A 23,489-nucleotide genomic window follows, 5' to 3' on the forward strand; every position below is an offset into this window, starting at 1 on the left:
TCTGGGAAGATAGTGTCAGAGTTGGGAATAGGACTATAAAACTGGATCAGGGGGCAGGGTGGTGGTGCACCTGGTTGAGCACACATGCCAAAATGTGCGAGGACCGGGGGTTCAAGTCCCCAGTCCCTCCCCCTCCCCTGCAGGGGGAAAGCTTCATGAGTGGTGAAGCAGGGCTGCAGGTGTTCTCTCTGCCTCTCTCCCTCTCTTATCTCCCCCTTCTTGATTTCTGGCTGTCTCTATCCAATAAATAAAGATAACAAAAAGTAAATTAAAAGGTATTTTTTAAAGAAGAATTCTGGATCAAGGCAGAGAGTAGCTTGCAAGTATGGGGAAAGTATGTAGATACCGTTAACTATAAAACCCCTTGATTTGACCTAGGGCCCATACACATTCATATTCAGCACAGGAGCCTATGTGACCTCTGCATCCCTGTAGGTCTGAGCTGGCATCTTGTCATCATAACTGGGAACATTCTAGGCTGCGCTCATTTCAGCACCCATCTTCCTCGAGGGGCAGAGTATGTTAACCCAACCTCCTTTCAGACAGTGGGGCAGTTGCTACCATTGTTGATCCACCTTGAGGGCAAGATCCTGGAGAGGCCAACAAGAGGGCTTATGATATCGTTTCTAATGGAGATGACGAGTGTTGGTGGAGAGAGGTAGCTGTTAGAGGTCTAGGCCCATCCTAAGACTGGAAATCTTTTCTCTTCTTAGTGGAAGCACATTCCGTTCAGAACCCGGTCACCTCACACTCCCTTAGCCATTGTCTTTTTCCTAATACATGGTGTGTCAGGCCTCTTTTATGTTTCCGAGCCCTAGGCTGGCTGGCTCTTCTTAGATATCCCACTCACTGGAATGGCTAGGCCTCTGGTCCTGCCATTGTGGGAGTTAACTCTGACCACAGAAACCCTGTGTGGTTGGGACTCACTTGGCATGACTTACTAATGTACACATCACGCCACTCAGCAGAGGAAAGGCCTGTCTGCTGTCGGGCAGTGGCCCTCACAGTGTGGTCTGTCCGCCCATCATGTCAGTATTGTCTAGAAAATTGCCAGAAGTGCAGATTCATGGCCCCCACATCAGACTTGCTGACTCATGCCCTGCAGGGTGGTAAGGGACTGGCAATCCAGGAGGTTCTAGCAGGCACTCAGGGTTTAGAACCATTGCCATTAGAAGCACAAATTGCTTTGTGTTCCAGCTGTGGAACCTGGAATAAGAACTTGTCCCCTTTTTCTCCCATTGCATTTGTATAAAGTAATCAGCTCACTCCACCACCCCTATCAATAGATATGCCCTATCCCCTCTCACTTACTGCAAGACAATGCCCAGGAAAACCTCTCAAGTCTGACCTTTTTATATTTTTTTATATTTATTTATTTTCCCTTTTTGTTGCCCTTGTTGTTTTTCATTGTTGTTGTAGTTGTTGTTGATGCCATCGTTGTTATATAGGACAGAGAGAAATGGAGAGAGGAGGGGAAGACAGAGAGGGGGAGAGAAAGACAGACACCTGCAGACCTGCTTCACCACCTGTGAAGCGACTCCCCTGTAGGTGGGGAGCCGGGGGCTCCAACCGGGATCCTTATGCCAGTCGGTCCTTGTGCTTTGCACCACGTGCGCTTAACCCACTGCGCTACCACCGCCCGACTCCCAAGTCTGACCACTTTATAGCATGCAGTTTGGGTCTCCAGCCCCTGAGGGCCCAGTTTCACTAGCTCCTTCAAGCCTGCACTCAGCAACCTATTTGCATTTCACTCCAGACTTTGGGGGAGGATTATTTTAGAGTCTCCCACCCTGTTGCATACCAGCCTCCCGATTCAATTCACCTGCCAGAATTCTCTCTGAGGGTCGACACTTTCTGACACCCATCCTGGTACTAATTTCTGCCCTAACCAGTCACAGTTGCTCAGGTGGACAAAGACCTCCAGAAGCAAGTTCAGATAAAGGGGTGGGGGACTCGCTAGACTGAGACGCGCAGACTCAAGGGAGCTCTAGAAATAGGAGCAGATGGTGTAGTGGCTGTGTGCAGATTCTAGAACCAGGGGAACTGGGACCAGAGGCGCCACTGCAGTGAGTGCTGTGCCCAGAGCAAATCATTTACCTTTCCAGTGTCTTTGTTTCTTCACCTGCAGGTGGGGGATCCTAGCTGCTTCATACAACTGGGCTCATGAATTAATAGCCCGTGTAGGATGAGGACTCGCTGGCCCATCACGAGTGCCCTGTGCCTGTGTACTGCCACCGCTGTCCCCCAAGTGTGAAAGCTGACTGCTGCGTTGACAAGCAGTAACAGCAGGATGGGACTTAGTGAGACAGAATGGGAAGGAGGCTCTGGACTCAAGGTAACCTGACGGGACTCAACAAAAGGAAGTGAGAGACGCTTATTCAAAGACATGGTCATCAGCGTGACTCAGCAAGGCTACTTCCCTGACCAGATGGCCACCTCAGGTGTCTGACAAGCCCCACTGTGCCCTCTGCCTCGTGTGCTGCACTGAGGCCCAACCAGCCTCATCGCACTGCCCTGACCCCTGCTGTTATTACACAAAGGTCTGCAAACTTTTCCTAATAAGGTCAGATAGTCAGTAGTTGAGACTTTCCTCAAGCAACTTGCACATGTTCAGCTCTGTCCACAGGTAGTAAGTAGATGAATGAACAGGCAGCCGGTGGCCCAGTAGAGCTTCCTGGATGCTGAAATCTGAGTTTTATGGGATTTTCATGGGCATGACAATGTTTTTATTTTCAACTATTCAAACTGTAAAAACTATCCTCAGCTCTTGTTCCTTTCAGAAAAGCAGGCAGCAGGCCAGGGTCGACCCACAGGTGGGTAGTTTGCTGATCCCTGCTGTTGTGGAGAGAATGAGAGTAAAGCAGACCCTTGAAGTGCAGCAAGACATAGCAAAGAACTGGGGGGAAGGACTAGAGGGCCCAGACCTGGAGCACCCCCAGCAGTCTGGGAGGCTTGGGGAGGCCTCGGGCAATGCTGGGGCTGTGCTTGCAGCCAAGTGAGAAGGCAAGGGAGAACTTTCTAGAAAGGAAAGGCAGCATGACACAGGCACAGAGTGGAGTCAGCCTGTGGGCGGGATTGTCCAGTTGGTGAAGGGCCTACTAAGACAGGCAGAGGTGCTGGGTCTTACCAGGTGGTCAGCTGCCCTCAGATTTCCCAAACCTGGCCTAGAAAACAAATCATATATATATATATATATATATATATATATATATATATATATATATATATATATATATATATTTGGATAGAGACAGACAGAAATTGAGAGGGGGAGACAGAGAAGGAAAGAGACAGAGAGACACCTGCAGTTCTACTCCATCACTCGCAAAGCTTTCCCCTTGCAGGTGGGGACCAAAGGCTTGAACCTGGGACCCCACACATTGTAATGTGTGCACTGAGCCAGGTGTGCCACCGCCTGGCCCCCTGAAAACAAATCTTTTTTAAAAAAATGTTTATTATTGGATAGAAAAATAGAAATTGAAAGGGGAAGAGACAGAGAGGGAGAGAGACACCTGCAGCCCTGCTTCACCACTTGTGAAGCTTCTCCTCTGCAGGTGGGAACCAGGGGCCTTGAACCCGGGTCCTTGTGCACTGTAACGTGTGCACTCAACCAGGTGTGCCACCGCCTGGCCCGAAATCAAATCTTAAAGAGCTGGATGTGAAGACCAGATGAACGGTCGTGGTTGACCCACTGCTCTGCGCTGGGGGTTAGAAGGCTGCCAGAGCGCTGCATCTTGCCCTGCCGCCACTGTGCCTGACCCTGAGGACCTTCCAGATCTCAGTGTAGCAGGGTGTGAACAGCAGTGGTTATGTCTGAGGGCTGGGCTGGGGTGAGGTGGAGGACGACAGCAGAACTGCTGGTAGGCACAACCCGAGTGTTTTCTACAAAAATCAAAAGGCAGGATGGGTGTGGCGAGACTGAAGGGATTACTGAAAAGGAATTATTGGGGCCAGGCGGTGGTTCACCTGGTTGAGCGCACATGCTGCAATGCACAAGGACCAAGGTTCGAGACCCCAGCGGTGAAGCATCGTTGCAGGCGTCTCTCTGTCTCTCTCCCTCATTATCACCCCCTTCCCTCTCAGTCTCTGGCTGTCTCTATCTACTTAATAAAGATAATAAAGCAATTTAGAAATTATTAAAAAATAAGTTCTTTAATTCGTATGAAGTGCCAAAGACTGTGTGGAAACACTATCTGTGTTAGTGTAAACAACAAACAACATAAGAAAATAAGGTATTTTATATTAAAAACAAGTGCTAGCGTGTACCAAGGTCTACCGAGTATTGTTCTAAGCACTATCAGTATTAACTCGTTGAATCCTCACCCCAGCTTTGTGAGGTGGGTAGTAAGTCACTTCTATTTTACAGATGTAAAAGCTGGGCGCAGACTGGGGCTGGAACGCTATCACATAGATGCTAGGGATGGTCCCACTTAAGGTTGAGTCACTACCAGGAAGATGACAGAGGTATCCCCCATAGAGAACGGCCATAGAGAAAGCTCAGGGGCTCTGAAGGAAGCCGGCGAATTTGTTGAACAGAAGGCTAGTACGGTTGCCTATAAAGAGGCTTGGAGAGAAGAGAGTCAGAGGAAGAGGTTCAAAAAAGGGGGCAGCCGCAGGATGCTACCGGGCCTCGCAGGCAGTGGGGTGCCAGTTAGAGTCTATCCCCAAAGTCTATCCGCAGAGCATGTGAAGGGATGTGAAGTGGTTGGACTTGAATCCCTAAGTAATGGCTGTTCTGTGGGGAACAGAGGACAGACTGGTGCCAGTGGAAGCAGAGAGACCTGCAGAAGGCTTCTGAAGCAGTCCATGTAAGACAGAATGCCGCCCTGGCCTAGGGTGGTGGCGTCAGGTCAGCAGAGAAGCAGACAAAGTCAGTTGGTTGCGATAATCTAAAGGAGGCTTGTTGAAGGCTTTGAACTGGAGTGGTAGCAGCAGCGAGGGAGCGAGGGAGCGAGGGAGGGAGGGAGGGACAAAGTGAACTTGCTTCTGAAGGTGAATGGGAGAACTGAGGTGGGGTGGTGGTGGGTTAGAGACCAGTTTATTGCTTGATGGGGTGTGTGTGTGTGAGAGAGAGAGAGAGAGAGAGAGAGAGAGAGAGAGAGACCTAGAAGGGCCATGAGCAGGAGCCAGAAGTAGGGAGCCTTTCTTCTGCCAAGGGCCACTTGGATATTTATAACATCACAGTTAGCAATTTAAAAGTTAGCTCTTAGAGGTTGGGGAGTGGCATGTTTGGTTGAGCACACACATTATGGGGTGCAAGGACCTAGGTTTGAGCCCCTACTCCCCACCTAGAGAGAGCAAGCTTCATGAGTGGTAAAAACAGACTGCAGGTGTCTCTGTTTCTATCTTTCTCTTCCATCTCAATTTCTCTGCCCTATTTAATAAAAAAAGGGGGGGGGGAGATGAAAACCAGGAGCTTATACAGGCGCTACCAGGCCCTAGTGGTAATCCTGGTGACCAAAAGAAAATATATATTCCTAGAGTATTGACTTTTGAGTCCTGACTACCACTGCTTGTGAAGCCCACAGATGCCAGGCTCTGCACTGAGCTCAGCACTGCTGCACTGTTTGGGCTGTGCGTGTCATGAGGTGCCTAGCCAGCCCTGCCTTCTCATGGTTTCCCTGCCCACCTGTAAGGTAGTAGACACACTGTGGGTCCTCAGTAAATGTTTATCTTGACCTGGGACGTGGTGCTCTCCATGTAGTGGAGAAGCTGTTGATTATAGCGCCATGAGCTGAGCACAGCTCCCAGAGGAGTCAACACTGCACTGTTTGTAGGGAGTGAAAACGCCAGACGGCCCAGAGGAAGGATTTCTCCATGACTCCCTCCCCGACAGACAGATCCCTGCTTCTGACTCCTGACTCCCCAGCCCGGTCTGGAAGAGTCCACTTGAGAAGCTGATTATCTGACCCACCAGCTGGTCCCAATTATTGCTCATTGGCATCCTCCCGAGAGCCCGTTCTCCATCAGTGACCAGTTTCAAACCCGGGATTCCAGGTGCTAGGTCTTGCTTCTCCAAGGCAACAGGAGGAGGGCCAAGGCACCCAGAGCAGCTGGTCATTGTCAGCACAAATGCCGGCCGGCCTCTCCTGCTGGCTGGCGGCTCTTGGTCTCTGCGTGGTGATTTCTCACCTGGTGGACAGAGCCTCACCTGGTGGACAGAGTTCTCTCCTCAGGACGTTAGGAATACACAGAGCAAAGAATCACAAAATGAGCCATTTATATATTGATATACTGATACATCAAAACATTTTGATTTTTTTTCATTCGAGACACAGCACTGTATCTCAACACATTAAACAGCAAGATCAAGCAGCAGTAACTACCGTAATTTCAAAGTGAGGAGGAGCATAAACCGTATTTTGAGATACCTGTGACGACTACAAGTGACACAAAGACATCTGATCTCTCTTGGTGGTAAAGTCACAGGCACAGTGGCCAGCATTCATGATTAAGGGAAGCACAGACTTCAGGTACTTTTCTAGAATAGAAACTTCTCCTCAATTTCACGAATTCCCTGAATTCTCGCCATGAACTGTGGAAACCAGTAGAGCTCCTATTCCAAACAGTCATTTTAGTTGCTCAGTGTTTCAGAAACCAGGGATATGACATACAAAGAACTGCAAATTCTTGTTCCAAAACCCAATTAATCAGGGTTGTTTTTTTTTAATGGACCCCACTCCATCTGATTTTTGTAGATTAAGCCGTTGGCCAAGAATACTTGGTCATTGATGGGTGAACTGGTGGGTGGAGAAGTTTCACAATGGTCAATTGCCAAAAGACTCACAATTCCTTAGCAATAGAGCTTGAACTCTGGAAATTGAACCCACATATTTTCTTTCTTTCTTTTTTTAAAATGTATTTATTTATAAAAAATTTTATTTATTTATAAAAAGGAAACACTGACAAAACCATAGAATAAGAGAGGTACAACTCCACACAGTTCCCACCACCAGAACTCTGTATCCCATCCCCTCCCCTGACAGCTTTCCTATTCTTTATCCCTCTGGGAGTATGGACCCAAGGGCATTGTGGGATGTAGAAGGTGAAAGGTCTGGCTTCTGTAATTGCTTCCCCGCTGAACATGGGCATTGACAGGTCGATCCATACTCCCAGCCTGCCTCTCTCTTTCCTTAGGCAGGGCTCCAAGGAAGTGGAGCTCCAGGACACATTGGTGGGGTTGTCTGTCCAGGGAAGTCTGGTTGGCATCATGGTAGCATCTGGAACCTGGTGGCTGAAAGAAGAGTTAACACAGAAAGCCAAACAAATTGTTGACTAATCATGAACCTAAAGGCTGGAATAGTGCAGATGAAGATTTGGGGTCTCTCTTTTGGAGATAGCTAGTAGACCTATTTTAGTTATTTTCCAAAGGGCCCATGACTTTATTAGTTTTTGCCTGATCCTGACATCTGATATGCAGGTGGACCCAGGTTATTGTCTGGGGAGATGATGTCATGGCTGGAAAAACGGCTAGAAAACTGGATCAGGGAAGAGAGTAGCTCCCAAATATGGGAAAAGTACATAAATATTGTTGACTGTAAATCCCATCGATTTGATCTGGGGCCCATATTCAGCATAGGAGCCTATGTAACCTCTGCATCCCTATAGGTCCGAACTTGCATTCTGTGGTCATCAGTAAGAACATTCCGAGTTTCCCCAATTTCAGGACCCGTCTTCTTCAGGTGGTAGAGTATGTTATCCAACCCCCCTTCGGAGGCTGGAATATTCTCTATTGTTGTTGATCTGCATTGAGGCCAAGGTCCTAAGGGGGCCCCCAAAGGGGTCCATTGTGTTGTTCCTGATGGAGATGATCAGTGACAATGGAGAGAGGAGCCCACATATTTTCATAATCTGAGTCTCCTGTTTCTTTTTCTCCTTTGTACTACCATCAGTACTGTTTTTATATTATAAGCTAACACCATGCAAGGTCATGTTGATAAATCGTGTCATTCGCACCAGAGCAAAGAATTAACTGGATTACTCTTTGCTCTTTGTTTTGGCTAGAGAATCCCTGAAGGACTGTGTTCACTTCTCAGAGTCACATTTTAAGTATGCAGACTCTGTATACTTTCGGATCTCGGTGGCAAAGAAACTTTTTTTTTTTTTTATAAAATTTATTTACTCCCTTTTGTTGCCTTTGTTGTTTTATTGTTGTAGTTATTGTTGTTGTTATTGATGTCGTCGTTGTTGGATAGGACAGAGAGAAATGGAGAGAAGAGGGGGAAGATAGAGAGGGGGAGAGAAAGACAGACACCTGCAGACCTGCTTCACCGCCTGTGAAGTGACTCCCCTGCAGGTAGGGAGCCGGGGGCTCGAACTGGGATCCTTCCGCCGGTCCTTGCGCTTTGCGCCACAGTCGCTTAACTCGCTGCACTACCGCCCGACTCCCAGAAACTGTTTCTTACAGACTGTCAATAAGCCATGATTGTAAAGTCTGGAGGAGACCAAGACGCCTGGTAGTGGGAGGTGGGGCCAATCCAGCATTGCTTGGCAAGGCAGAACCAAGGTCCACTGTTTACAAAGACTTTTTTTGGTTCAGTTGATCTCTGCGATGATTAGATCTTCCCAGCAACATACCAGGGTTGTCTGATGAGCTACTGACTGAAAGAATTCCAACACTGACCCATGTATTTGTTTAGTCACTCGATAAGCATTTACTGACAACCTACTGCGCGCCAAATCCTGAGGTTTATATTCAAAATATAGAATAAGATGAGCCACTGTAGTGCTGAAAGGCTACTTAGGAAGTAAGCAAGACTCAGAAATAATAGTAACCGTTTTATGCAGCGAGTCAAATGCTGTGATTCAGATTAACAGCCCATGTCAGGATCCATAGTCATGTATCCATGAAACGGTACTGAGTTTGAAAGATGAGAGACTGAAAAAAAAAAAAACCCAATCCACAGAGCAGTGAAGAGGGCCCTCCAGGAGGAGCGGCACGTCAAAGGCCCTGTGTCAGAAAGGTGGCAGCGCGCTTGGAAGTACGAACGCCACTTCAAAGAGCAGGGCAGAGTGAAGGAGAAGAGTGACGAGAACGAAGAATTAGTGGGGGCCGGGCGGTAGTTAGTGCGCCTGGTTCTGTGCACAAGGCTCCAGTTCAAGCCCCCGCTCCCCACCTGTAGCAGGGATGCCTCATGAGTGGCGAAGCAGGTCTGCAGGTGTCTCTCTTTCTCTCTCCTTCTCTCTCTCTCTCTCTCTCTCTCTCTCTCCTCCTCCTCTTTCAATTTCTCTCTGTCTTATTCAATCAAAATAGGGGAGGGGAATGGCCTCCAGGAGCAGTGGATTCATAATGCTGGCACCAAGCCTCAGAGATAACCTTGAAGGAAAAAAATTAATGAAAGTTCAGGTAGGATGCAAGAAAACATCTAATTTAATTATATGTGTATTCAGGAGTTAGTGAAATATTCTAGGCAAGAGAGTAACCTCACCTGTACTTTCCCTCTTTCTGTGTGTGTGTGTGTGTGTGTGTGTGTGTGTGTGTGTGTGTGTGTACACATGTGCAGTTCTGTGGCATGAACTCAGGGTCTCACACGTGTGATAGTGCTGAGAAACACAGGAACACCCCCCACACACACAGAGAGCTCCTCTGCTGCCGCCCATGATGCTCCCATGTGCTCAGACTCAGACTCAGACTCAGACACAGCTTTTCTGTGGATTGTCTCCTGGCCCTCTGTCTTACATTTCAAACGACCACTGGCTTCTGGATGAACAATAGGTATTGTACTTGGAAAGGGAGAGACGGAGAGCTGTAGGCAAGGAGTAAGATTAATGAAGGTTTGGGCTGGGCGGGGACGGCGGAGATGGAGAAGACAGATTTGAGACTGTTAGGGCAATTCCGCTGAGATTTTTCATGTGTCACATGTGAAGAGAGAAGACGGGGGCTGAGGGTAGCTGCTGGTGCTGTCTGCTGCAATGGAGAAGATTGTGGAAGAACTGGGCTGGGAGGTAGAAATGTTCAGAAGCCACATTCAACAACTTTGAAACCTGGAGGCAGAGGCCAGCAGCTTCTCAGAGGAGCTGGTTCCACTTACTGGGAGGGTCTTTAGCAATGGAGAAGAGGAAGCTTTTGCAGTTCCAGATAGAGAGAGGGCACGAAGGCTCTTTGCGGACAGGTCCTGACAGCCCCTGTGGTGAAGATACAGCGCCTCATACATGTCTACAGCTTCCTTTTGGGGAGAAAAAAAATCAGACTGAGTCTCTTTCAACTTCAGTAATTTAGGAAAGTGCATTCTCCCACATGACCAGTCATTCAGATCTCTTTGTGAATTATTCGAGTCAGGGTGTCTTTTTGTAAGTAACTGACTGAAATTAGTCATAGGGAGGGGGGATGGAGATTTAGACGGGGGCTGAGGAGTGAAGCAGGAAGAAGGTAGGGTGAAGTTTTATAGAGTGGGGCTGGAGGGCACTGGAGCCCTTGGAGGAAGGAGAGAAGGCGGAAGCGCAGGAGGGAGGATTCGAAAGACAAACGTCACTCCCTCACGGTTGTCCCAGAGCCAAACTGTGTGCTGCCTGCCCGGTGTGGAGGAGGCTGAGCTGTGGCCCTGAATGCCGCCCCTCTTGATGCTTCCTGCACACTTTGAACTGTCCTTCTCATCACCTACACTGACACAGACTCTTCCGTCAGGTGCCTAGAGAGATGCCGTAAAGTCAGCATCTGCTAGAAGAATAAGGAACAGCCATGGGCTCCATTTTAATGGCTAATAAAAATCACATTCTGACTTCGGTGGATAAGCACTCTTTTCCCCTTCCCACTCGACACAGATCATTTCTAAGTTATTTCCGAACAACGTGGTTCAATCTGGGCCTCAGAGCAGCATTTGGTAGTCAGGGTAGGTGCCTTCCTGTGTCCATGTCACAGATGTGGTCCTGAAGTTCAAGGACAGTACGAGCAGAATCAAGACCGGTAAGGCCGGGTGAGAACGCACCTTGACAGGAGGTTTCTGCCAAGGCTTCTAATTCCACTGGGTCCCTGTGCAAGTGACAGGAAATGATGAAGAAGAAACTGCTTCAGAGAGAGCTTATGGCAGTATCAGAGACAGTCTCCGCTGCCCCAAAGGTGTTTTTTTTTTTTTTTTGCCTCCAGGGTTATTGCTGGGGCTCAGTGCCTGCAACATGAATCCACTGCTCCTGGAGGCCTCCCTCCCTCTTTTGTTGCCCTTGTTGTTGTAGCCTTGTTGTGCTTATTATTGTTGTTGTTGATGTTGTTCGTTGTTGGATAGGACAGAGAGAAATGGAGAGAGGAGGGGAAGACAGAAAGAGAGGGGGAGAGAAAGACAGACACCTGCAGACCTGCTTCACCACCTGTGAAGCGACTCCCCTGCAGGTGGGGAGCCGGGGGCTGGAACCGGGATCCTTATGCCGGTCCCTGCGCTTTGCGCCACCTGCGCTTAACCCACTGCACTACCGCCCGACCCCCAGGTGTTTTATTTGTGTTGGCATTTGCCCTTGTCCGTCCCATAAGTAAAAATTGAAAAAAAAAAAAAATTGGAAATCCTCATAGCCTTGAGGGTAGACGACTAGAGTCCTGCCAGGTCCCCAGTATGGAGAGCCCACTTTGCACTCGTTTCCTCGAAGTTTCGTCTAGCTGCAGCATAGCCGTGAACACCCATAGCCATGAACCTTGACGCCTTGGGCCATCTCCCACACAGGCAGGGGGCGGGGCAGTCGGGTGTTAACTCCGCTCTGCCAATCACACCAGAGAATACACCCCTGGGTTGTGCAGTGCACACTGGGAGAAGGGCGTTTATGGTCAAAGAAATAGCATACAAAAGGCCTTCAAGGAAGCCAAGTTGTCTCCCTCAGGACATGCCCACCACACTCTGTATTTTATATACACACACAACCACAGTACATGCACACAGCTCTCTCTCTCTCTCTCTCTCTCTCTCACACACACACACACACACACACACACACACACACACACACACACACTGCCTCAGCAGCCCTAGTTCTGCTCTGATATGTCACACATAGGGTCCTCTCCCTTTAGCCAAATACCATTTGAGACAAGATAGCTCTTCCTTCAACTGGGGAAAAAAAATGAAACCAGGTTTCCCTCTCAGAGCAGGCTGAAGTGTAGGTGTGACACTGTGGTTAGACATGGCAGGCAGGAGAAGCAACATGATGACTCGGAGAGGAACCAAGAAAGCCCAAAGGGGAGACAAGGTTTAGCGCTAGATCAAGATTGGATTTTGTCATGAAAGGCAGAACTGGCAAAAGCATCATTACAAGGCATTAACCTTGTTACACACAGATGAACAAGCAGAGGCTGAGATTCAGAAATAAATTACACATAATAAACTAGACAGAATAGGCTAAGAGCAACATTAGCAATTATGCCCCAAGGGGAGAGAAGGGCACGACAGAATATAGGCCTCCCCCCTAAAGGGAAGAAGAATCGTTGGACATGGGGGCCAAACACACTCTTCCCCCCTTTCTTCTGCTTGGCTCCCTAGGTAGGAACTTCACGGTCCTGAGGCAGTTTCTCTGGAGCCTGTCTTTCTTTTGTTTTCATGTGCTGAAATGAGCATAAGGAGTCATTCCCTTTTTCCGTTCACAGGGACCTGTCCATTTATGTGTGTGTTTCCAGCACAAAAGAATCCGTCTCCATTCAGCCAGAGCAGCCTTAGTTTATGTGCGGTCCAAGCTTACTCTTTCTATTTCCATCCAGGCGCACTGCTGTAATTGGCTACAAAATTCTGGCTATGGCCAGGGTCCTCCAGGGTGAGAGGCACAAGCACTTCCCCAGCTTCTGTTCCCTCACAGTTAAGAAACAGCTCGAGTCCAGTGCCAGGTCCAACAAGCTACCATCATACCCCCTCTCTCTCTCTCTCTCTCTCTCTCTCTCTCTCTCCATCTCTCCATCCCTCTCTCTCTCTCTCTCAGTCTCCCTCACAGTGACTTGCTCTTGGCTGCACATTAACAATAAACCCCGTCAACCGCAGGTGACATCTATTGTCAAAACGTAGTCAACCTCTAAAGGCGGGAAGGCAGAGCCCAGTGGTGTCCTGAGGAACCCAGGGTGTGGCACTGTCCCTCCGTCCCCAATGGAGCACCTGGCTTCCACCCTCCATCTTGAACCTCATGGAAGCAACATGGTCGCCACCATTCCGTGTGTTACAGCCTCACACAGCTGGCTTACAAGGGGAAGAAGTGAGGAAGGAGCCTGAAGAGGCTCTTAACGAGGTTTAGGTGGCCACACTGTATCTCAGTGCTGAGAATGTGACCACTCCAGCGCCCGACGGTGGAGGATGGGGTTATTATGTGCCTTGGACCAGCCAAGTTAGGGTTCTGTGGCGCAAGAGGTGAGATTAACTTTCTTTTGTGTGTGTGTGTGTTTGCCTCCAGGGGTATTGCTGGAGCTGTGTGCCTGCACCACGAATCCACTGCTCCTGGAGTGGATTTAGACTTTTTTTCCCCTCGCCCTTTTGTTACCCTTGTTGTCCTATTGTTGTTGTGGTTATTATTGTTGCTGTTGTTGATGTCGTCGTTGTTGGGATAGGACAGAGAGAAATGGAGAGAGGAGGGGAAGACAGAGAGGGGGAGAGAAAGACAGACACCTACAGACCTGTTTCACAGCTTGTGAAGCGACTCCCCTGCAGGTGGGGAGCCAGAGGCTCGAACTAGGAACATTACGCTGGTCTTTGTGATTAGTGCCACTTGTGCTTAACCCGCTGCGCTCCTGCCCAACCCCCAAGAGTAACTTTCATAGGTATGTCAACAGCTATTTTGTTTGTTATTGCCGGGGCTCAGTGCTGGCACTGTAAAGCCTCCACTCTCGATGGCCATGTTTTCCTGTTCTCTCTTTCTTTTTTTTTTTCCTCATTTTTTTATATTTTTTTAATTTTTTTTCTTCCTCCAGGGTTAATGCTGGACTCGGTGCCTGCACCATGAATCCACCGCTCCTGGAGGCCATTTTCCTCCTTTTTGTTGCCCTAGTTGTTGCAGCCTCGTTGCGGTTATTATTGCTATTGTTGACGTTGCTTTGTTGTTGGATAGGACAGAGAGAAATGGAGAGAGGAGGGGAAGACAGAGAGAGAGGGGAGAAAAAGATAGACACCTGCAGACCTGCTTCACCGCCTGTGAAGCGACTCCCCTGCAGGTGGGGAGCCGGGGGCTCGAACCGGGATCCTTACGCCAGTTCCTGCGCTTTGCGCCACCTGCGCTTAACCCACTGCGCCACCGCCCGACTCCCTTCCTCATTTTTAAATTGGATTAAACAGAGAGAAATTGAGAGAGGAGAGAGAAAGAGACACTTGCAGACCTGCTTCACCATTTGTGAAGTGTCCTCCCCACTGGTGGAGAGCTGGGGCTCTAACCTAGGCCTTTGAACATGATAGTGTATGTACCTAATAGGTGCACCACTCCAGGCACCCCTTGAGTGCATGTATTACTAAGTGCAGGACCTGGGTTCCAGCCCCCACTCTCCACATGCAGTTGGGAAAGTTTACAAATGGTGAATCAGTGCTACAGATCTCTCTCTCTCTCCATCTCTAGGAAGGAAGGGAGGGAGGGAGGGAAGAAGGAAGGAAGGAAGGAAGGAAGGAAGGAAGGAAGGAAGGAAGGAAGGAAGGGGGAAAAATGGCCATTGGAAGCCATGGATTTCGAGGCCGGGTGGTGGTGCACTGGGTTAAGTGCTCATAGTACTAAGTGCAAGTACCTACACAGGACCCCAGTTGGAGCCCCTGGCTCCCCACCTGCAGGGGGGGTCACCTCACAGCGGTGAAGCATGTCTGCAGGTGTCTGTCTTCCTGTCTCCCTCTTTATATCCCTCCCCCCATCATTTCTCTCTATCCTATCCAAAAAAAAAAAATAAATAAAAAAAAAAGATGTATGTAGGAGCAGTGAATGTGTAGTATAGGCACGGAGCTCCAGCGATGACCCCGCAGGCAAAAATTAATTAATTAATTAATTAATTAATAATAAATAAATAAATGCCGAGGACTCATTGTATAGGCACCAGTAATAACCCTGGTGGCAATAAAAGAAAATAAAGGAAAATAAGGTAATGATAGTAAACATGGACCATGTGGTTCTTTTCTTTTTCTTATTAGTGATTGATAGTGATCGACAAGATCATGGGATAAGAGGGGTACAATCCCATACTGTTCCTAGCACCAGAGTTCCATAGGCCGCGTGCTTCTATATGCCAGTCCCTGCTCTGAGCTTTACTAATGTTGCTCTGGCTCATAGCAAGGCTGCAGCACAAGTGTCGCTAATGTCACTCCCACTGTATAGAAGAGAAAACCATGATTAGTGGGGAAGCCATTACAGAAGCCAGACCTTCCACCTTCTGCATCCCACAATGACCCTGGGTCCATGCTCCCAGAGGGATAGAGAATAGGAAAGCTGTCAGGGGAGGGGGTGGGATACAGAGACTGGGTGATGGGAATGGTGTGGAGTTGTACCCCTCTTATCCTATGGTTTAGTCAGTGTTTCCCCCCTTTTTTAAAGTTCATTTAAGAAAGGAGACATTAACAAAACCATAGGATAAGAGGGATACAACTCCACACCGTTCCCATCACCCAGTCTCCATATCCCATCCCCTCCCCTGATAGCTTTCCCATTCTCTATCCCTCTGGGAGCATGGACCCAGGGTCATTGTGGGATGCAGAAGGTGGAAGGTCTGGCTTCTGTCATTGCTTCCCTGCTGAACATGGGCGTTGACAGGTGGATCCATACTCCCAGCCTGCCTCTCTCTTTACCTGGTAGGGTAGGGCTCTGGGGAAGCAGAGCTCAAGGGCACATTGGTGGGGTTGTCTGTCCAGGGAAGTCTGGTCGGCATCCTGCTGGCATCTGGAACCTGGTGGCTGAAAAGAGAGTTAACATACAAAGCCAAACAAAGTGTTTCCTTTTTATAAATAAAAAGTTTTTTTAAAAAAAAAAAGAAGAAGAAGAAGAAGAAGAAGAGGAAGCTGAGTCCCAGAGAAGCTGAATGGTGTGTCCAAATCAACTTCACTGCAAAGTGACAGAGTAACGGCCAAACTGAAAACATCTGGCTCTACCCGGTCCTGCCTCTCCTGCGGGAGACCACGAGTGTATTCAGACTTCAGCAGCACTAGTAGGCACATGCTGCTGATAACAGCGCCACCCAGCACTTGTGGACATGCAACCACTGCTGTTATCATGACCCACCCAGGCGGGCACCTCCGGCCTTTTATTGACAGCTGAGAAAGACGCCCCCCCCCCCAACAGAGGTCCATAAAATGGCCAGATGAGCCAGTGGGTGAGCGCCAACCCTGAGTGCAGAGACGCCCTCTCTGACCTCTAGTCCCCGGTGGTGTGTGGTTGTCTGCTACCTGCTTTCAGGTTTAAGGAGCCCTGACTCACTCCATAGCTGTGCTGCTTACCCATGCCTCCCGACCTAGGACTTCATCTGGAAAATGGCAGTTATCGAAGAAGAGTCAGATGTCGGGGAAATGGCATGAGAAAGTGTGAAGTGATCCCTGGGAAGTCGTTTTCCTCTGTTCCCCTTAGCTTTTGACTCAGCTCTGTGGCTCTGAAGCCCATGGGTCACAAAGCAGTATCTCATCCTGTCTCAGCAACGGCTACCCATGATGCCAGGGTGCTGGGTTATTAAGCCCCTGCTGTTATCTCAGATGTGAAAGTACACCGTCCTGTTTGGTCCTTGTTGACGGATGCACGACCGTACACATCACTCTTTCTGTGTTACGGTCTGAAGGGGGGATGGCACCCTCCAGACAAAGATAGTGGTCCTGGACCTTTCCAGATGCCCAGAGATGACGCACAGCTTCCCGAATTAGCCTCTCTGCCATGGCAAATATATAGTGAAAGTGATCATCATGGATGGCCTATCTTAAGTGTGAACAACTGTGGTTAAGGGAAGTGGGTATCATGTGTGTGTGTGTGTGTGTGTGTGTGTGTGTGTGTGTTTATCCAAGGTCAGTTGATTTTTCTCATTCTAGTCACAGTCACAGGTACCTTTTCTAAATTGTGATATGTTGCTCTGATTCTTAGACCCACAGAGACTTACTTTTCTTTTTCTATTTTTAAAATTTTTTATATTTATTTATTTTCCCTTTTGTTGCCCTTGTTGTTTTTTATTGTTGTTGTAGTTATTATTATTGCTGCTATTGATGTTGTCGTTAGGACAGAGAGAAATGGAGCGAGAAAGGGAAGACAGAGGGGGGGAGAGAAGGACAGACACCTGCAGACCTGCTTCACCGCCTGTGAAGCAACTCCTCTGCAAGTGGGGAGCCGGGGACTCAAACTGGGATCCTTACGCCGGTCCTTGTGCTTTGCACCACCTGTGCTTAACCTGCTGCGCTACCGCTCAACTCCCCGCTCGACTCCCCTTACTTTTCTTAGCTTTGATTTTATCAGGAAAGTGCCTCATCTTCCCCTGCTTGAAAAATTATTGTAACAGGTTAAAAAATACGTAGAGAGAATACACACACACACATACACACACACACACACACACACACACAGAATTCTTAAACTGAATTCACTATAGAACATTTTATGCATATAAGTTACTTTCTCTTAAGTGATGACCTCTTTCCCTTGAAAAGTGATCATGATACTGGAGAAATTCCTGCCAGCTTATCTTTTGCTCACAGCACAACTTCAACAGAGACATATAGATGGTACATGAAAGGCTCTAGAAATCTATTGAGCCCACAAATTCATTTAGTTTAGATGTTAATGAAACTTGGTGGGTTTAAAAATAATGAATATTTAATAAGACAGAAATTGCAAGACATAAACACTGTTGGCAATAACGTAATGAAGTTAATAAGTCTTCATCTCCCCAAAACCACCCCTCTCCTCCCCAGACTGGATGGTTTTCAGTTATAGGCTATGTCTGAAATTCCCGGGTTCTCCCATTGGCTCAGCTGTCAATGTGCCTTTGAGCCCCTGAGCGCAGTAGGGAAGCAAGTGCTGGCAGATAAAGTTGCCTATCACACTGTGTTCTCGAGCTGCAGCCAGCAACGGCTCTCCCCGGCTCCCTATCTTCCAGAGGTTTGTGCAACAGACTCAGCTTCCTACCGTTGAAGGCAGGAAGCAGCGTGAAATACTTCATGCCTTTTAACAAGAAAGAAAAAGACATCCTGGTTGACACTCCCTCTGCTTTGGGCTCGAAGAGGGGCTTTATTTAAGGATCAGGAGCAAACGTGATTATGTGTGCTCTCAGAGGCCGAGTCCGCTGAAACACCGTTGGGTGGGGAGTTGGCCTTGTCACTGGCCTCTTCAAGAGCATCAGCGCCAGGGCCAGCCCTTGTGCTTGTTTCTGCTTTAGCTCACCGTCCTGCACGACCCCCCGCCCCCCACTCCCCTGGTGCCTTTCCCTCTTGACCCTGTGTACTCATTAGCCTGTCTTTGGGCTTCATGTTGTCTGTCTCCTCCTTGCAAATCCATAAGCCCTCCTCTCTGCCATCACACCCAATAAAACACCCTGCCTTACATCCCAGGGAAGGCTTGTTTGGCCTCTCAGAAGCCTGTCCTTGCTACAGATCCTGCCAGCAGCCAAGCAGAAGATGGTCTCCCTCTCAGTTCAGCAGTGGGCTCTCTTGGCAATAAAGTGCTGTTGACTTTCATCTGTCAGCCTGGGAGTGTTAGCTGGCTGGCTGGCTCCCCACTAGCGGTCACTACATGTGGATACCCAGTAAACAGATGGTGTCCGTGGGCTGGGTGGGCCTGGCCATGTGCAGACAGAGGGGGCAGAAGATCGCTTCTGGGGATCTTGTCTAAGAAAGTCACGTGGAGCTGATATCCATCCCAAGTGGGCACGAATGACATTTTACAACAATCTGCTAAAAGTTATCTTTTTTTTTTCTTTTTATCTGTGCATTTGTGTTTGTGTTCAGAAAAACGGGGATCGACCTGAAAGAGTGGAACCAATTGCATCCGCTACCCTGATCCACTCGGACCTGACATCCGTTTACGGCACTGTGGTTATGAACAGGACCGTCTTGTTCTTGGGGACTGGAGATGGCCAGTTACTTAAGGTTGGTTCTCTGCACCTTCTTCAATGTCGATTTCAATAGTCGTCCATTGTGTGCCTTTATTTGTTTGTTTTCCTTCTGTTGCTCCTGAATTATCCACAAGACCATACCAGAGGCTTTGTGAGCTTACTCCTCAGAGACCCCCAGAAATGGCCTAAAAGAACCCCCCGGCAATCTGCGTGTAATAACGCCTCTCGCCAGGTAATGAGGCAGTGGTCGCCTTGATTCCCTCACTCCCTCGTGAGCCGCCCACCAGGAGTAAAGGAAGCCGGGCCTCTGGCCCCTGCGCCACCCTTGACTCACCTTTGTGTGACATTTGACCTTTCAGCCCCACCCCCTTCGTCGTGGCCATGTACAATATGTCCAATATCTCACAGCTTCCAAGAGATGAGAGATTCTACATCTTGAGCAGAGAAAAAAACGAGTGTCCCCTCAGCTGGGGGCAGGGGGCTTGCTTTCTGCCCATAGCACCCACACACTCCACAGAGAGCTTAGAAGCCTGAAAGCCTTAGAGAAACCCCTCGACTTTGACTTCTGGTCTGGCTTTCACCCACAGGCTAAAACACACTGTGGTCAAGCTGAGATGTCTAGGTGCTTTGGGGAGGGCCAGTGGGGAGCAGGAGAAACTACATGGCCGTCAGGAAGTGTTCCGTGATGTGTTTCCAGCAAGTCCACTGACATCCACTGTGGGCTGTCATCTCAGAGTCTCAGTCGAACGCCAAGGGATCTGTTTTCACAGTTGATCTCCCACTGATGGCTAGCTCACTCAGTTCCTCTGAGCCAGTGCTCACCTGCAAAGCTACCTGGGAAATTCACTTCTCTCCTCGTGGTCCCCAATGCTGTCTCCTGTACATGTTGCTCCCATTCTGTGCGGCCAAATGTGCTTGCTCCTCAAGCCCACACCTGTGCCCACCCTGTCTCCCTCCTCGGGAAGCTTTCTTCTTACTTTGGCATCTTTGACTCTTCTGTCTGTGCCTTGACTTATCTTAAACCCACCTTCCCTCTGGGGACGCCCGTGCCTGCAGCGAACCTGCTTTTCTTCCACTTTCTGAAGCACCCTTCCTCTGTACCATCCGTTGGCTCATGTGAATGTCTTGCTTTGATACCCAACGTTTTCACTGGTGTTTGTTTTGCCTTCCCAACTTGAGAGGGGGGCCAGGAACTCCTGCAGCCTGACACAGTGTGCCGAGTGCCTGGTAGGCATTTGATTTAATCTGTTTCCTTTGGAGGAAACCCAGTAACATATGGGAGGGAGCTTGTTTGTATACACATTCTTCTAAAGTATACATCGATCATCATTCCTGTTGTGATAGTTGTGTTTCCCGGGGAAAGGTAAGTAAATACCCATCCGTCATTCCTTGCAAGTTACTTGTGGCCATGAGGCCATGTCTGCAGCTATGCCAAGCTGGTCAGGCTGACTGAACCCATGAACCTGGGAGAAGACGTTTCCATAAGCACTTCTGGAGGCCTCCTCACAATGATCCTTTCAGATTTGGGATATTTTTGACGAGTGTTTTGACAAGAACACTGTTTCCCCAAAGCCAACCAAACTGTCATGTGGTAAATTGGAGGTGAAGGAACACTTGGCTATAAATAATCCCCACAGGATGGCCTGGTCTCACCTGCCCTGTGTGTTCACCCCAGCAGGTCTGTGTGCAGTGGGCCAGTTTTCAGGGACATTGTGGATCCAGAGGGGTGGTGCCAGCTTGTAGCATCAGTGCTTAGAAGGGTGGCTGGGGAGTTATCAGGTCAGTAGAACAAAGGACTTACAGGCCTGGCTTCCCAGCTTCCACCCCCAACACTGCATGGGCCACTGCTGAGGGGTGCCTTAGTCTATTTCTCTCTCTCTCTCTCTCTCTCTCTCCCTCCCTCTCCCTCCCTCCCTCTCCCTCCCCCCTCTCTCTCTTGTAGAAGAGTAAAAATACAAATGATTTTTTAAAAATATGCTGAGAAGGCTGGGCAGTGGCTCACCTGGTTAAGTGCATCTAGTACCATGATCAAGGACCCTGGTTCGAGCCCCCGGTACCCCACCTACAGCAGGGTTATCTCTCTCTCTCTTTCCCTCTCCCTCTCCCTCTCCCTCTCCCTCTCCCTCCCTCTCCTTCCCCCCCTCTCTTATAGAAGAGTAAAAATACAAATGATTTTTAAAAAATATACTGAGAAGGCTGGGCAGTGGCTCACCTGGTTATGTGCATCTAGTGCCATGATCAAGGACCCTGGTTCAAGCCCCCGGTACCCCACCTACAGCAGGGTTATCTCTCTCTCTCCCTCTCCCTCTCCCTCTCCCTCTCCCTCCCTCTCCTTCCCCCCCTCTCTCTTATAGGAGAGTAAAAATACAAATGACTTTTTAAAAATATGCTGAGAAGGCTGGGCAGTGGCTCACCTGGTTAAGTGCATCTAGTGCCATGATCAAGGACCCTGGTTCGAGCCCCCGGAACCCCACCTACAGCAGGGTCACTTCACAAGCAGTGAAGCAGGTCTGCAGGTGTCCATCTTTCTCTTTCCCTCTCTTTCTTCCCCATCTCTCTCAGTTTCTCTCTGTCCTATTGAATAGAATGGAAAAAGTGGGGGGTGGGCACTGGGAATGGTGGATTCGTAGTGCCAGAACTGAACTCCAGCAACTGGAGGCAAAAAGAGAGAGAGAGAGAGAGTTGTCTGAATGAAATCTTGCTTTCTTTAGCTTCTGTTGGAGGTACCCCTTCTAAAATGTCATTTTCTGGTCTCATTCTTGGGATCGTAATAACACGGTAGGTCGGCTTTCTGGTTTGTGACTACTAAGATGTATCCAGCATTTCCTGCGGCTCTCATCCAGTCCTCTTCCAGCTAGTCAGGCACACAGCCCAACTGAGGCCAGGAGAAGTTAGAAGACTTGCTCAAGATGCCAGAGTGGCAGAGTAGGGACTGGAACAGGGAGTGACAGTGGAAACCACATTGACCTTCCCCAGGCTGCAGTGACACTGCCACTTCGGCCCCAGGCATAGACAGCAGCTCCCCTCAGGGAGCTTGCTCATAGGGGGCCACCGTGGGGGAGCCAGTGAGGCTGGGGTGAAGTTAGAGGTTCAAGGGATAATACCAGCTCCAGAGAAAGGCAGGGGCTGGGCAGGGGCACGCACACCGCCACGCACAAGGACCTACCCGGTCTCTGCCTGCAGGGGTGAAGCTTCTGAGGGACAGAGCAGACTGCGGGCACCTCTTTCTTCCCTCTTTCTTCCCTCTCTCTCTCACCCTATTTCTCTGTCTCTGTCATACAAAATGAAAACAGTGATCACCAGGAGTGGTAAATTCATGTGAGCATCAGACCCTGAGCCCCGCTGGTAATTGTGGTGGAAAGTAGACCACCTGACCTAAAGAAACACCTCACTGGTGTAACTTCTTGGAATTTCTCTCAGGAAGATTCCCTCCCCCCCAGGAGAAAGTTGCAAGGGGCCAATCTGAGGTGACTGGGCCCTACCCAGCTCCCTAGCACAGCCCGCCGACTCCCACAGTTCCCTCGTGCCTCCTGTCCTGTGGGCAGTCTTGGACGCTGCCCCTCAAAGTTCCCGATTCTACATGGATGACTTGGGAGCTACAGATACCCCCCCCACACACACACACACACATGGCCCCTCAGTCACAAACATCAAGCTCCTCTCTCCTTGCCGAACGTATGTCACCAGAGCTGTGGGAAAAGAGAAGCATTGGTAGACATGGACTTGGCTTCTTCAGCTGCAGAGTGGAAGCACTGATGTAGTGTTTGAATTGCATAAAACACACACACACACACACACACACACACACACACAACAAGGATGATATATTAATGTTTTATTTAGTGTGGGACCCCATGGTTACAAGAGTAAGAGAAGAAGAGAAAGTAAATCAGGGAAGGAGGACTAGAGAATTTAGGTGATGTCATATCAGGCCAGCTACCGTTTAGAGACAATCAGTTACTCCTCATGAGCAGGAAAACAAAACCCAGCTGGCACGAGGAGGAGAAGATGGCTCAGAGCACCCACAGGCTGACCCACCAGCTGCCCAGTGATAGCTGAGGGCAGTTTGACAGGTACCAGCCACTGTACTGTGTGCCAAGCTGGGGGAGCAGCAGGGAACTGCACTGAGGGGCAAACGAAGGACAGAACCACCACCACCACACACACTGCAGACACCTGGCTTTATTTCCCTCCAGGGTCATTGCTGGGGCTCAGGATCTACTCAACTTTACTCCTTCCTGTGGCCTCTCCTCCCAACACCCCCTCCACCATCATTTTTTGCTAGAGAGTAAGAGACAGAGAGGAGAGGGAGGGGGAGAACCACCCACCTGTATCACTGCTCCTTTGTTCATGAAGTTTCTCTCCCGCCATTGGAGACTGGGGATTTGAACCGTGGTCGTCGCTCATGGCTACTTGAGCTCTCTGAAAGCTGCACTGCTGTCCAGCCCCAACATCTGGCTTCTCAAAACTCTCAAAAGCCCTGAGGAGTTTGATATGATCAGATGCAGTTCTCAACACATTAAATGTTGCTTTTTTCTTGATATCATAT

At 49.1% G+C, this 23,489-nt stretch overlaps 1 protein-coding gene across 1 annotated transcript in view; it reads left to right on the forward strand.

Moving 5' to 3' along the window:
- Positions 1 to 23,489, forward strand: part of PLXNC1 (plexin C1) — a 201,728-nt gene that overhangs the window by 10,884 nt on the left and 167,355 nt on the right. Inside the window, exon 2 of the mRNA XM_060195546.1 lies at positions 18,834 to 18,974. Within this exon, the coding sequence (XP_060051529.1) occupies positions 18,834 to 18,974 (141 nt within the window). The remainder of the gene's footprint in view (positions 1 to 18,833; positions 18,975 to 23,489) is intronic.

The sequence above is a fragment of the Erinaceus europaeus genome, chromosome 7, assembly GCF_950295315.1.
Source record: "Erinaceus europaeus chromosome 7, mEriEur2.1, whole genome shotgun sequence".
Lineage (NCBI taxonomy): Eukaryota > Metazoa > Chordata > Mammalia > Eulipotyphla > Erinaceidae > Erinaceus > Erinaceus europaeus.